The 14,878-nt window shown below is 43.6% G+C and overlaps 1 protein-coding gene across 5 annotated transcripts in view; it reads right to left on the reverse strand.

The window, feature by feature from the left end:
* Positions 1-4,743: 4,743 nt before the first annotated feature.
* The window catches only part of Ap2b1 (adaptor related protein complex 2 subunit beta 1), a 115,996-nt gene continuing 105,861 nt past the window's right edge, over positions 4,744-14,878 (reverse strand). For all 5 annotated transcript variants that reach the window (XM_070027180.1, XM_070027176.1, XM_070027177.1 and 2 more), the window contains 2 exons: positions 13,357-13,511; positions 4,744-5,213 (listed from right to left, as the gene is read on the reverse strand). In XM_070027180.1, the coding sequence (XP_069883281.1) occupies positions 5,139-5,213; positions 13,357-13,511 (230 nt within the window). In that variant the 3' untranslated portion in view covers positions 4,744-5,138. The remainder of the gene's footprint in view (positions 5,214-13,356; positions 13,512-14,878) is intronic.

Raw genomic sequence — 14,878 nt, forward strand, 5'->3', positions numbered from 1 at the left:
TTTTAACTCAAGTATTGGGGCCCTACCCAACGGAGAATGATCCTAGAAATGACAGTCTTTAATTTTGTGTCAGTACTGGGTTTGAAGTCAGGGCTTAGGTACTATCCCTGAGCTTTTCACTCAAGGCTAACGCTCTACCACTCTAGCCACAGCTCCACTGTCGGGTTTTGGTTGGGTAGATGGAGATAAAGAGTCTCATGAATTTTCTTGCCTGGTCTGACTTGGAACCACAGTTCTCAGATCTCAGCTTCCTGAGTAGCTAGGATTATAGGCGAGAGCCACCAGTGCCTGGCAAGATGGTAGTCTTGTCCCTAAACAAGGCTCCTGGAAATTAAGCCCAACTGAGAATCTGGGTCTAACCAACCCCCAAATTAGCCTTTCTCTGGCTGGCAGACTCAAAAATGGCAGGGCAAAAGCTAAATGAGAATCCGAGATGGCAAGTTTGGAGCCAACTCGGAAACTTTTCAAGAAATATCCTTGTTGCTAATACCATGTCTGGGGGCTGGTTGGATTCTAGGATTAGTGTTCAGGAGATAGAAATGGGTAACAACGGGGGAGGTGTGATCTTTCCCAAGTGCCATACCAGGTATTAAAATAAACAAGCTCTTGCCTCCTGGAACTGGGGGTGGCAGGGAAAAGAAATCTGGGTCCAAGCAAAATCAGAAAAAGCATTAATGCATGAAGTAGGGAGGCTCAGACCTGACCCGAGTCCTCAGCTGTCTTCTGGCTTTCAGAAATAATGTACCTGAGGTCTCAGTCTCCTTCAGTTGCCACCCTAGGGGCAGAGAATCATGAAGAAATGACAGCACAATCTAAGTAAAAGTCCAGGGTCAACGTGCCCTGAGCAATTGGCATCTTGAAGGCTTAGCATGTCTGGGTATAGGTATAGCAAACGCAGAGGGTAAGAATCTCCCATGGAGTGAAGGAGGAAGCTGTAGAGTTTAAAGATGTGGCTCTGTCTCATTTCACTTGAAAAACAGGTGGATAGGGAGGGGGTGATACTGAATTCAAGATAGGCAATGTTATGCTAGGAAGTGTTTTATCATTCCCTTCCTGCCAGGAGAATGAGTATTTACTATCCAAGAGTATAGGGTAAACAGGGGTGAGTCAGTGATTTTGTGTGTGCTGGTACTGGACTTGAATTCAAGGCCGTGTTCTTTTTCCATCACAGCTAGAGCTCCAGTTATGGTGTCTTGCTGGTGAACTGTAGGTAAGTTTGATGGGATTTTCTGAGCTGGCTTTGAATTGTGATTCTAAGATCTCAGCCTCCTGAATGGAGGCTATACCACATACGCCTATAGGTATGAGCATCAACTCTGGCAGTGAATCTCAATTCTGGCTCAAGTTCGAGATCCTGTTTTGTGTGTGTGTGTGTGGCTCAAGTTCGAGATCCTGTTGTGTGTGTGTGTGTGTGTGTGTGTGTGTGTGTGTGTGTGTGTGTGTGTGTGTGTGTGTGTGTGTGTGTGTGTGGTTTAATTCAGCTTCTCCAGAATGACTGAACCCAAAAGCTGAGTATTTCTCTGGGGACTTCACTGAACATCTGCATCACTAATTGGTAATCCCAGTTGGATCTCAAGGCTGCTCTTCATATCTCTTCCCACTTCTCCCAGGTATTATTCTGTTACAGTTCAGGCCTAACTGCAGCCCAGTGTTTCCTTGCTACCAAGGCTAGTTCACTCCTGGTGTTTGAACATCCAAGGAATAACATTAGTTTCTGCTTCCTACCTCCTGCTACACATTGTACATGCCTACAATCCTGGTATGAGAGGTGCAAGGACTTGTTCAAGACCCTCTTGGTGTTGGGCCCCTCACTCCAGGCTCTATCCCCAACTGTAGGCTGGATTAGGTTTCAGTGGCTGTCAGCTCCACAGAACCCAGGGTGAAACCCTTGTTAACACCTGGATTGTATGTCCCAAATACGTTACTAACCTCGAAGTCTTTGGGAAGCTTGCTTTCAAGCTTTGTGTGTTGGTGCCTTATACTCTTACATAGCTTTTTCCTGCTCAAACTCTTGAGCCACACCTCCACTTCCTGCTTTTTGCTGGTTAACTGTCTGTTGGGTAGGTCTTCCTAAGCAGGCTTGAATCAGGTTGCTCGGAACTTAGCCTCCTGAGAAGCTAGGATAAGAGGTGTGAGCCACAGGCACCTGAGGTTTGGCAATTCTATTTGGGAACATGTAGGCCCTGAGTTCCAAGTCTGAGAGGCTTTGCAAGTTGAGAGCTGAGGGAGGGTCCTCGTTCAGCATAATGGAAACCTGAGGAACAGCTCAGCTACATGGGTTTGCTGGCTGGCTGCCCACCCCCAAGTCAGAAAAGAAAAGCTGCTGTGCTGCTGCTCTGCCTATTGCCCCTGGGAACACCTGCCAGGAAGACTGGCTCCTGGCACTCCTGCCTGGTGATTGCAGGTAAGGCCTGTAGGAGCCTCCCTAAGGTCTCTTCTTCAAGTCAACAGTAATTTCATCTGGCTTAGGGGAGGGCTTAGGGAGGCTACAAAGTTTTAAAAAAGAATGAACACTACACTGTTCTGTCCCTCCCCTGGCGAGCTGTACTGTCCTAGAGTGTCAGTTCTGGGAACAAAGTGTGCACCACACACTTTATTTTGTGTAAATGAGTTTATTGACGAAGACACAAGATCAAGCTTCCCCCAAACCCCTCCCTCCCCAAGAACAGATACCAACAAGAACATTAGAATGAGTATTCATATAACCTTTACCCACAACCCCAGCTCTCTCTAGAGCCCCAAGCTTCACAACACACATGTGTACACACAGCCCAGGCTTGGGTGAGGACAGATGGTTAGGGAATCTCTGACCAGCAAGAGTACTGGGTGTGAGTTTGCTCCTTTGTCCTTAGATACTTAGGCAGAGAAGAGGGTGCTGGGCAAACTCCACTCTACCCACTAACCTGGCCAGGAAGCTGTGGTGGAGGTAACAACAATCTCTTCAGGACAGAGGTCCTCTATGTGAAGCAGTCTTCCCTAACCCTGCTCGGGGTGCAATGGAAGGCAGCCTTCCCATGGAGTAGACACTGCCATTTGGCGCACAGAAGCTGTTGGCCACCACTGGTGGGGAGGTGGAGAGACATCTGCTTCAGGGGTTGGGGACGTGTCCTAGCCCAACACCATGTTCCACCTGCATGCCCTGACACATATTCTTCCTTCTGGAACTACAGTTTGCTTTGAAATGAGAACACTGTTTGTAGTGTGAATCTTTTACACTACTTGTTTCCAATGGACTCTATGAATGAGTCCCAATAAGGAAACTTTGTCAACTTGCTTTTCCACCCCACACATCACCAACCTACCCACCTCCCCCACACTCCTGTGCTATTTCCCATTTCTCACGTGCCTGAGGGGTGGTAAGAGAGGGATGTATTTTCACTCCCCCACCCAGTAATTCTTCTTTTGAAGATCCTCAAGGTTTAAGTAACTGAATTACAGCACCCACTTGCCCCCAAGCTTTGCAACTGGTGTGACACAAGGTCATTTCAGGCACAGTGTGGCAGGGGGTTGGCTTCTGATCATTTCCCACTATCCTGAGCCCAGTGGGTTAGGTCTGAGTCCAATACAAGGCCTCTGGACCCTGGAGTGCTTTGAAATCCAGCAGAGATCTGAGAAGAGTTATCATGGTCATGGAGCCTGAGTACCAGATGGTAGGCTCTGCCTCACGGGCTCACAGATCAAAACAGTGAGCACTATTAAGCAGGGTGGTGTATTGGGCATAATTTTTTGGACAAATCATCCTTGATGTGTCTGGGAGAAGATTTTCACATCTCCAAGGCCTCTGAAAAATGACAAGAACTACCTGACCTTCCAGGATGATCCTAATTTGTTTTGGAGCTCAAGTCACGTAGAAGAGCTAAAGGGATAAACAGACATCTCTCAGTTCACTTCCTTTATGTACCTGCCAGCTGGCCTCAAAAAACATTAGCCACCTCTTTATTCTGGCATTGTATATACATTTAAGTGACTGAAAAGATGCTCTGCTGCCATCCAACGCCACTGAACAGACATGGTGCCAAAGTCAGCATGGAGGAGATAAGAGCTACAGAGCAGAAAGAGGCAGGGAAAGGAAAAGAGGAGGGCATTGAGGAAAGCAACAGCACGAGGCAGTCCTGCAGTGAAAAGAGCAGGGTTGGAGCAGCCTCAGCTCTGCTACCTGATAGCTGACAAGCCTCAGAAACAATGACATTTGTCCCGGTTAGCTTTCTCCTTCATAGAAAAATGGGATTGGCTAAGCCATCAAAGTCTATTTCAATGGTGAATCTGTCTGATTTGATCTGATTTGGACCTGAAAAATACAGGGAACAGGTTGGGAGAGGGCATTTTGGTTCCTGTTTTCCATCTCTACTTAGCCTCCTTAATTGCTAATAGGTTAGTTTGGTGGAAAGGAATGCAGAAAACTCTAACTTCTCTCAGTTTTGGAGTTGACAGGCCAGGCCCTATACTTCTTGCACCCTGAAGCACCATTCAATGAAATGCCATTATGGAGCAATGAGGTATGAGGCAAGGGAAGTGTGAAGGTTTGGAGTTTGGAGAGGAAAAAAAACCAAAACTACCACCTCTGAGAATCCAAATGACCAGGGACAAGGCTGCAACAGATAAAAGGTCCTCACAGAGTCGGGTGGTCATTGTATCTCTTCCTCTAAGACTGCAGTTAAGAGTGGTCAGTTGTTTTAACACTTTCTTCTGGTTATTCCACCTCAATTTCTCATATGTACAAAAGTATAAAACAATAAAGTGCAGTTTATGTTTCAGTGACACTTTTCCTTGCTTTAATATTTGTTGTCCTTTCTGCTTTTGAAATGCGCTTTCAATTACAAAATATTAAACTACACTCAAAAGAGGTGTAGAAAAAGCCAGCCATTCGGCACAGCCTGGAAAAGCTCACAAGCAAGGATGGAGAAGTGCAGAGGTTGAGAAGTGACTGAAGCAGTGGCTACAAATGCTCACAGGAAGCTAAAAACTATCCAACAGGGTATGCTTAATGTCAGCACAGGGTAGACTGGTCACTACCAGGGTGGGTGGCTGCATTATGATTGACTGGGTTAAGATTCTACACAACAGTACAATGTCTTTCCAGTTAAAGAGTTCTTGGTCTGCACCGATCACAGGGTGGCTGGGGTTACTGGATCAGTTTATTAGTTTTTCAAAATGCTGTCGTAGACCTGATAGATGTATTGAGAGACTTCAGGAGCTCTACACTTCAGCGACAGCTGTTGGAGAGAAAAGAGAAGGAAGATTAGCATGGAGGTCCACAATGAAAAGTTATCACACATTCAGTCAACTTCTGACGCAATGAAAGAAGACCTCCTATTCCAAGAGTGGGCCAAAAAAATATTATGTTAATAGTGAGCATTTTGTAATTTCAATAATCCCCATGTCTAGTTGTGCTACATTCTATATGGGTCTATGAGGCAGGAAACCTGATCACAGGATGAAAAGATGCTCGGATGCTTTGTCAAGAGTTGTGGGGCGTCATTACCAAAAGAAACCCGTTGGCTTAGCAACAGTCATTTTACTTCTCTGCCTCTGTCCCTCAGGATGTAAAAAAGCCATTGCATAAAAGCCTAAGGTAAATTCAAGGCACTAAGCCTCTTGTGTATTATGGAGAATGATAACACAAAAGGATACTCAGTATGGCTGGACAATCAACCATTCATGTCACAAATTTAATTCTTTCATTTTCTGCTTTGTTAGACATGCAAGTCAGTTATTTCCAATACCACTCTACTCCTCTCCTACTGTTGTTCTTTTAATATAATCATCACCAAGATAAACATCAATATTAAAAGATTTCAATGTTGAATCTGAGCATTTAACTCTGTGAGCAGACAAAATTTAAACCCTTAAACACTAATAGCTTAGACAAAATCCTATCAACAATAATAGCATGTTATAAGCATTTGAAATGCATTTTAGAACCAGGAAGATATACATTTTGTATTACTGACATCAATGCTTAATGTACTAGGGAAGGGTAACAAAAGTTGTTTTAGTCAGGTGCTAGTGGCTCCTGCCTATAATCCTAGTTACTCAGGAGGCTAAGATTTGAAGACTGTGGTTCAAAGCCAGCTTGGGTAAGAAAGTCTGTAAGACTCTTATCTCCAATAAACTATCAAAAACTCTGAAGTAGAAGTGTGGCTGAAGTGGTAGAGTGATAGCCTTGAGCAGAAGCAGCTCAGGGAGAATGCCCTGGCCTTGAGTTCAAGCCCCAGGACAGGCAAAAAAGAAAAATGGCTATTTTTAATCATGTATTTCTAAGATATTTAATTTCTTGTGCCAGTCCTGGGGCTTGAATTCAGGACCTAGGTGCTGTCCCTGAGCTTTTTTTGCTCAAGGCTAGCACTCTACCATTTGAGCCACAGCTCCACTTCTGGCTTATTGAATACTTAATTGTCCATAAGAGTCTCATAGGGGGGCTGGGAAGGTAGCTCAGCGATAGAGTGCATGCCTTGCAAGCATGAGGCCCTGGGTTCAATTCCTCAGCACCACATAAACAGAAAAAGCCGGAAGTGGCGCTGTGGCTCCAGTGGTAGAGTGCTAGCCTTGAGCTGAAGAGCTGAGGGACAGCGCCCAGACCCAGAGTTCAGGCCCCATGACCGGCAAAAAAAAAAAAAAAAAAAAAAGAGTCTCATAGACTCTCATAGATTTTTCTGCCTGGGCTGAATCTGAACTGAATCTGAATCCTCAGATCAAAGTTTCCTGAGTAGCTAAGATTACAGGCATAAGCCACTGGTGTCCAGCTGATTTTTTTTTTTAATTACCTTTTAATTCTCATTAGAGATGTTGGATGATTTAAAATAGTATCAAAGGTACAAAAATACTGGCCAACCTTGACAAAAAGAAGGTACCTTTAAAAAAGTAAAGATGATGGGCTGGGAAGGTGGCTCAGTGGTAGAGTGCTTGCCTTGTATGCTTGAGGCCCTGGGTTCGATTCCTCAGCACCACATAAGCAAAAAGAAAAAAACCGGAAGTGGCACTGTGGCTCAAATGTTTGAGCGCTAGCCTTGAGCTGGAGCTGAGGGACAGCGCCTAGGCCCAGAGTTTAGGCCCCATGACTGAACCCCAAAAAAGTAAAAAGTAAAAAATAAAAAGTAAAGATGAATAAAAACAAACCCAATTAAAAGAAATCATTAAAAGATACTCAAGGCCAGGCACCTGTAGAATCCTCGTACTCAGGAGGGTGAGATCTGAGGATCATGGTTCAAAGCCAGCCCAGGCAGGAAAGGCTGAGAGACTTTTTTTTTTTTTTTTTTTTTTTGGTTGGTGTGGGGCCTGAACTCTGGGCCTGGGCGCTGTCTCTCAGCTCTTCAGCTGAGGCTAGCACTCTATCACTTGAGCCACAGCACCACTTCTGACTTTTTTCTGCTTATGTGGTGCTGAGGAATCAAACCCAGGGCCTCATGCATGCAAAGCAAGCACTCTACCACTGAGCCACCTTCCCAGCGGCCTCCCCCTGCCCCTCCACCTCTTATCTCCAATTAACTACCAGAAAACTGGAAATGGTCCTGTGGCCCAAGTGGTAGAGTGCTTATTTTGAGCTGAAGAGCTCAGGAACAGTGCCCAGGCTGAGTTCAAGCCCCATGACTGCCCCCCCCCCCCCAAAGATACTCTACCCTTTATATAACAAATACATGCTAGTTAAAAAAAAAAAAGAAAAAGTATTATATTTAGAGCTTAACTCTTCAAGGCATTTCCTAAAGTGCTGCTTAATATCATCCAGGAAAGTAATTCCAATGAGTGTAAAAACCCAAAACACAGCAACCAACCAACCAATAGTAAGAATATAAATATGTGTAGAAAAAACCCTTCCTTCTTTGGTTCAAGTTGCAACTTTAGGCACTTCTTTATCTTTTGGCTTCCTACAGAGGCAATCCTTTCCTTTCCTTTCCCTTTCCTTTCGTGTGTGTGTGTGTGTGTGTGTGTGTGTGTGTGTGTGTGTGTGTGTGTGTGTGTGTGTGTGTGTGTGTGTGTGTGTGTGTGTGTGTGTGTGTGTGTGTGTGTGTGTGTGTGTTGAGAGTGAGTGAGAGAGAGAGAGTATGTGTGTGTATGTGTGTGTGTGTTGAGAGAGAGAGAGAGAGAGAGAGAGAGAGAGAGAGAGAGAGTGTGTGTGTGTGTGTGTCCTGGGGCTTGAACACAGCACAGGCTTTGTCCCTGAGCTTTTGCACTCAAGGCTACTCTACCATTTGAGCCATAAGGCCACTTCTGGTTTTTTGGTGGCTTACTGGGGATAAGAGTCTCATGGATGCCCAGGTATGATCCTCATATCTCAACCTCCTGAGTAGCTAGGATTACAACAGGTGTGAGCCATGGGTGCCTGACTTACTTATTTTCTTTCGTTCTTTCTTTCCTTCTTCCTTTTCTCTTTCTTTCTTTTCTTTTCTTTCCCTTCCTCCCTTCCCTCCTTCCTTCGTCGTGGGGCTTGAATTCTGGGCCTGGCCGCTGTCCCTCAGCTCTTCAGCTCAAGGCGAGTACTCTACCACTTGAGCCACAGCGCCATTTCTGGTTTTCTGAGTGGTTTATTGGAGATTAAGAGTCTCATGGACTTTCCTGCCCAGGCTGGCTTTCAACTGAGGTCCTCAGATCTCAGCCTCCTGAGTAGCTAGGATTACAGGCGTGAGCCACTGGCACCTGGCTAAACATACTTTCTTAATGAAATAAAACAGGAGTCAGGGTTGGGGGAAAGGTGTTTTATCTCTTAGGATTCCAAGACACCATCAGTTCTTTATGCACTGTTATTGACTCAAGTGGACTTCTTTCCTCCTAAATAGAAGCTGAGATAAGATCAATGGTGTATTGAATGGGCCTTGAAGGTGATGGAGGGAAGGCAATGAATCTGGGTGATTTTGATGTCTAGAGCACTGCTTAAGGGCAATGGACCTAAGTCAGGTGCTGCCTTTTAATGAGGATCATCTCATACAAGGAAAAAGCTCATGCATGGGTTAACTTTGCTATGAGCTCTGTATAGCACAACCTGAGTCTTTGTTCACCTGGACATATCTAATTACCAGTTCAAACCATGAGTGGGGAACATCTGGCCCATGGGCCATATGTCAAAATCATTTGGTATATGAGAAGGCAGCTTCTAGTCAGCTGTCTGACTGCACTGATTATTTTTTATGTCCATAGATGTTTCTAAGTATCTTAATTGTCATGGGCAGAAAAAAACCAGTTCCCTACCCCAGCTAAAGCATTAAGTTCAGCACTATTCTGCTTTTTTTTTTCTTCTGTCAGTCGTGGGGCTTGAACTTTGGGCTTGGGCGCTGTCCCTAAGCTCTTCAGCTCAAGGCTAGCCTTCTACTGCTTGAGCCACAGCACCACTTCCAGTTTTCAAGTGGTTTATTGGAGGTAAGAGTCTCACGGATGCCGGGTGCTGGTGGCTCACGCCTGTAATCCTAGCTACTCAGGATGCTGAGATCTGAGGATCGCAGTTCAAAGCCAGCCTGGGCAGGAGAGACTGTGAGACTCCTATCTCCAATAAACCACCAGAAAACAGGAAGTGGTGCTGTAGCTCAAGTGGTAGAGCGCTCGCCTTGAGCTGAAGAGCTGAGGGACAGCACCCAGGCCCAGAGTTCAAGCCCCACGACTGACAAAAAAAAAAAAAAAAAAGAGTCTCACGGACTTTTCTGCCTGGGCTGGCTTTGAACTGTGATCCTCAGATCTCAGCCTCCTGATAGCTAGGATTACAGGCGAGAGCCACCGGTGCCTGGCTCTATTCTGCATTTTCAAACATGTGCAGCAGCATTCAGTGTTCTTTTTAGGCCACTGACTCTGTGGCTCCACTGTTTGGCTTAGGCACACCTACCAACTCCACCACTGTAATATGGAATGGCACACAGGGCTTCTGCAAAGTGTTAGCTTGAAGATACTTTGTGTGTGTGGCTTTTTGGGTAGGAATGCCTTTTGATAGCCTGGATACTTTCAAGTGTTCTGAAAGTGCCCATGAAGACCCAAATATCTTCATTTGCATGCTTATGTTTTAAGTGAATAGAGATCACTTTCAGAGAACTCCTCAGGCTTCTATAGGAAAAGCTCACTCACTATTTCTTAGAACCATGTACAAATCTGTAACTCACTCAAAACACAAATTAAACAAAATAACAAAATATATAGGAGGGCTCAGGCAAAACAGTTATAATTCCAGTATCTCTATTCCTCTTCAGTTAATATGGAACCCATGGTCTATGCATATTGTCAACTACTTCTTGATCACAAATAAGGACAAGCTTGCTGATTGCAGGTGACTCATGCCTGTAATCCTAGCTAATTATGAAGCTGAGATATGGAGGATCACAGTTTGAAGCCAGTCCAGGCAGAAAAGTTTGTTAGTGTCTATTCAAAATAACCAGCAAAAAAGAGGAGTGGAGGCATGGCTCAAGTGGTTAAGTGCAGTGTGGTAGGTGAACTTATACACTTCTAGTCAAATGATAAAATTGCATAGTACTATACATACTGCCCAATCCAAAAAACGGATTGGGCAGTATGTAGTACTGTGACTGGAAAAAAAAAAAGTCCAGAGAATATGAAATATAAAAAAGTGGTTGGACACCAGTGATTCACACCTATAATCTTAGCTACTCAGGGTGCTGAGATCTGAGAATCAAGGTTCCAAATAGCTACTCAGGGTGCTGAGATCTGAGGATCAAGGTTCTAAGCCAGCCTGGGCAGAAACTGTGAGACTCTTATCTTCAACTAATCACCAGAAAACTAGAAGTGGTGCTGTGGCTCAAAGTGGTAGAGCACTAGCTTTGAGCGAAAAAGCTCAGTGACAGCCTCCAGGCCCTGAGGTTCAAGACCCATGACCGACAAAAAACAAACAACAACCAACCAAAAAAAGAGAAAATGACAAAAACCTGGTAAAATCTGAATAATGTCTATTAGTTAACTACAGTGCATTATACCTATTTTGTAGGTTTTGTGTGTGTGTACACATGCATATGTGCACAAGTACATTGGTCCTGGGGCTTGAACTCTGTCCCTAAGCTTATTTGTTCAAAGCTATTGCTCTACCACTTGAGCCACAACTCTACTTCTGACTTTTTTGGTGACTGGCTGTAAATAAGAGTTTCAGACACTTTCTTACCTAGGCTGGTTTTGAACTGTGATCTGCAGATCTCAGCCTCTGAGTAGCTAGGATTATACGTGTGAACACTGGTATTTTCTAGTTTTGAAAATATAATACCAGTATATAAGATGTAAATAGGAAAAACTGGGAAAAAGAGACACAGTACTCTATGTCCCACTAAAAAAATCTCATGACATAAGGTTCTAAAATTTTTACACAAACTATATTTATAACAGTGATACCAAGGTACCAAGAAGCCCTTCTCAAAATAAAGAATATAGTTCAGTAAACATCAAGAAATGCAAGCAGGGCTGGGAAGGTGGCTCAGTGGTAGAGCGCTTGCCTTGCATGCCTAAGGCCCTGGGTTCGATTCCTCAGCACCACATAAGCAAAAAGAAAAAAGCCGGAAGTGGCACTGTGGCTCAAGTGGTAGAGGGCTAGCCTTGAGCTGAAGAGCTGAGGGACAGCGCCCAGGCCCAGAGTTCAGGCCCCACGACTGGACCCCCCCCCAAAGAAAAAAGAAATGCAAGCAGCTGGGTGCAGGTGACTCAAGTTTGTACTTAGGAGGCTGAGATATAAGAAGTACTGAAGTCAGCCTGGCCAGACATGCCTGAGAAACTCCTTTTTCCCCAAATAACTAGCAAAAAGCCAGAACTGGAGGCATGGCTCAAGTCAGCTAAGAGTGAGAAATACGTGTGCACACACACACCTAACAGGACTTGGGGATCTTACAGTGAAAATATGTCCATTCAGCCATATTTCAGAGGTTTCCTTTTTTGAGGAACTTAGCAAATGACAGGGTAAGTTACTCTCCAAAAACACAAGAGATTGGTGGGGGAACAGAAATGGAGGAAAGCATACTTTATAGAGAGGAGGCCTTTAACTTGACAGGATACAACACCACACACACACACACACATGCGCGCACACACACACACACACACACACACACACACACACGCATACACGTACAGATTTGGGACTGCCCATTCCAGCTTACTTCAAGAAAGAGAACCAGTAGAGAAAAAAATACAGTTCTGGATATGCACTAGTGAAAAGACAGTTGATAAAGTTAACAAATAGGGTCACATATATGTTTTCCCTCATATGTGGAAGTTAGATCTAAATTACAACATACATAATAACATGTACAGGGTTTTATGCATATTCACGCAAACTGACTAAAATATGGCATACAAAACAAAACCAGGAGATAGAAACAATTTTTTTTTGGGGGGGGGCAATGGTGAGCACAGGAATGGAGGGAGGAAGGGTGCACAAATGCAGGCATTATATTCACATTATGAAAAAATGAATTACGTAACGAGGGCAGGAATGGGAGGAGGAAAATGGGGAAGAATGATAAAAGAGGTGATACTAAGATGTACTGCACTCATAACCTAACTTATGGAAATGAAACCTCTGTGTACAATTATTTAATAAAAAAAAGAGAGAAAAGAAAAATGAGGCCACATCCTTTTCTTAGCTAAATGGTTGGAGGGTTTCCCAAATCAACTTATTATTCACCTTCCTCAGAACTAATAAACACTGAGCCTCTTCTCCTCTCTGTCACTTTTCTCTTACCTTTCAAAACACTTTATACTACAAGATAAGGTATTTCCCTTCATCTTAAGGGTCTGTCCTTCATTTTGCAAAATGCAGATTACTGGAGAACATTATATAACAGCAAACAAATGACCAGTGCTTAACGAATCAATCTTTGCTGTTCAATGAAGCTTCTACCCTATAAAGTAGTACCAGAATTTTTATATTAGTTCCTTTAATGTAGTACTGAAGGAAGTTTTCCAAATTAAAGGGAAAACTGGTAGGCTGGAAAATGCCCTCCTGGTTAAGGGAACCATGATTAAGAATGATGAATGATTTCTTTAGAATTATGTAATTCATTGACAGGTGTCTTGATTCTTCCTATATCATAATCTTTATTTTGAGAAGGTTCACTTACAGGCTGCCGAGTGTCTTCTACTCTGCCTTACCTCTCATGGGTAAGAGGGTCATGTGCTTGTGACTCTAATATCTTTAGGTCATAAGCTCCCAAACGGAGAGGGATGATTTTGTTGCATACCCTGCTTCCAGAGCCACAGCACTATTCTTGTGGTTGGGGCAGCACTGCAGCAGGGAGGTCTTCATCAAGGCAGCTGAGGACCTCTTTAGTTTTAAGTTTCTGAGGACTGTGGACTGCTTGTTTTAGATTTCTCAAGTCTGAAGCACCTCCCTTCTAAGCCTTTGCAACCTGCTCTAATTCATCTCACCTGTTCGGGGAAAGGTCTTACCGTGTAATTAGGGTTTCCTGGCTGAATACGCAGCTCGGCCAAAATCCAAATGCCATTAGTGAGCTTCAGTGATTGGTACAGCATGTCCTGCCCTTCCACATTCCTCTTGGCAATAGTGTAGACATTATTGTTTTGCAACTTGCTGGAAACAGTATCTAGAAATGTAAATGCAAAAGCTTCAGTTACATTTCAGACAAATGCACTCTCTCAACACTCTTTAAGAGCCACATATGATCAAGTACCATCATGTGTGCATCTGTGCTATTTCAGGAAACCTCTCTCTCACAACAGCAAAATGAAGGTTTATCAAGTCCCGAACTATCAGATTCTCAGACAGTGCACTATTAGTTTAAGAGTTACCTACAGGCTGTGAAATAGATGGCCCTAAAGATGTTTTAGTAAGATTAAACTAGTGCTAGATGGGTGAAAATGCTGTGAAAAGTGTATGGGGTGCCACAGTGGCTGTTGGTGGTGATATTCATTTCTTGAATACTAGGATCAAGCTTTTGATCAAATCCAAAACACTTCTTCACAAAGTCACCATTACTTCACACTTGGACCTCAATTGCCAGGATCAGAAAAGGACACAGAATGAAGTTCTTTCAAGTCAAATTTATTAATCTGAATGCTCAAGAAGTTTTTCTTTTTCCCTACAAAAGGAAATTGGGTCAGGTGCTGTTGGCTCATGTCTGTAATCCTAGCTCTCAGAAGGCTGAGATCTAAGGATCACAGTTTAAAGCCAGCCCAACCGGGAAAAGTGAGACTCTTTTCAATTAACTTCCAAAAAAAAAGCTAGAAGTGGAGTCATGGCTCAAGTGGTAGAGCACTAGCCTTGAACAAAAAAGTTCAGGGACAGTGTTCAGGCCCCGAGTTCAAGTCCCATTACTGGCACACAAAAAAAGGCAATTGATTTATCAGATGATTGTATCAAGGATTGAACAAGAGCCCTATGTGTGCTGGGTAAGCACTTCACCACTTGAACCAAAGTCCCATCCCTTTTGTTTTGCATTTTGTTTTGTTAATTTTTGTGTAGGTTGGCTTCAAATTTTCAATCTAGATTTTCTGGTAGCATGTATCACCAAGCCTAGCAAGCAAATAAATTAAGATAACAGACCTCTAAGTAAATAATGAAACAATGTGTCAACAAAGATTGGGGATGATAGAATGTGCAAAGATGACTTCTGTCAGACTCTCAAATCCGTGATGCAACTCCTAGTCAGATGGAAGTGTGGAGACACCAAAGGATAAGCATATATTTGAATTTGACTCTTACTCAGGATTACAGCATCAGAGACACAGGAGTTCATAAGTAAAGGTCATTTCTCTTTCTGTGAGATGCTACAGCATTTTTAAGATAAGAAACTTTAAGAACAGAGACGACAAACACAGCTTGTTAACTGTTTGTTATGTTCATTTCTGATGAGAATTCAAATTACTCATGCCTACTCCAGGAACTAAATTCTCCCACATAAAAATCTGTCATATTCTAGTGCTCTCTAGGAAAAGGAAGTAAGTCATGGTG

Source organism: Dipodomys merriami, unplaced genomic scaffold (genome assembly GCF_024711535.1).
Source record: "Dipodomys merriami isolate MVZ:Mamm:240054 unplaced genomic scaffold, mDipMer1.0.p SCAF_19, whole genome shotgun sequence".
NCBI classification, from domain to species: domain Eukaryota; kingdom Metazoa; phylum Chordata; class Mammalia; order Rodentia; family Heteromyidae; genus Dipodomys; species Dipodomys merriami.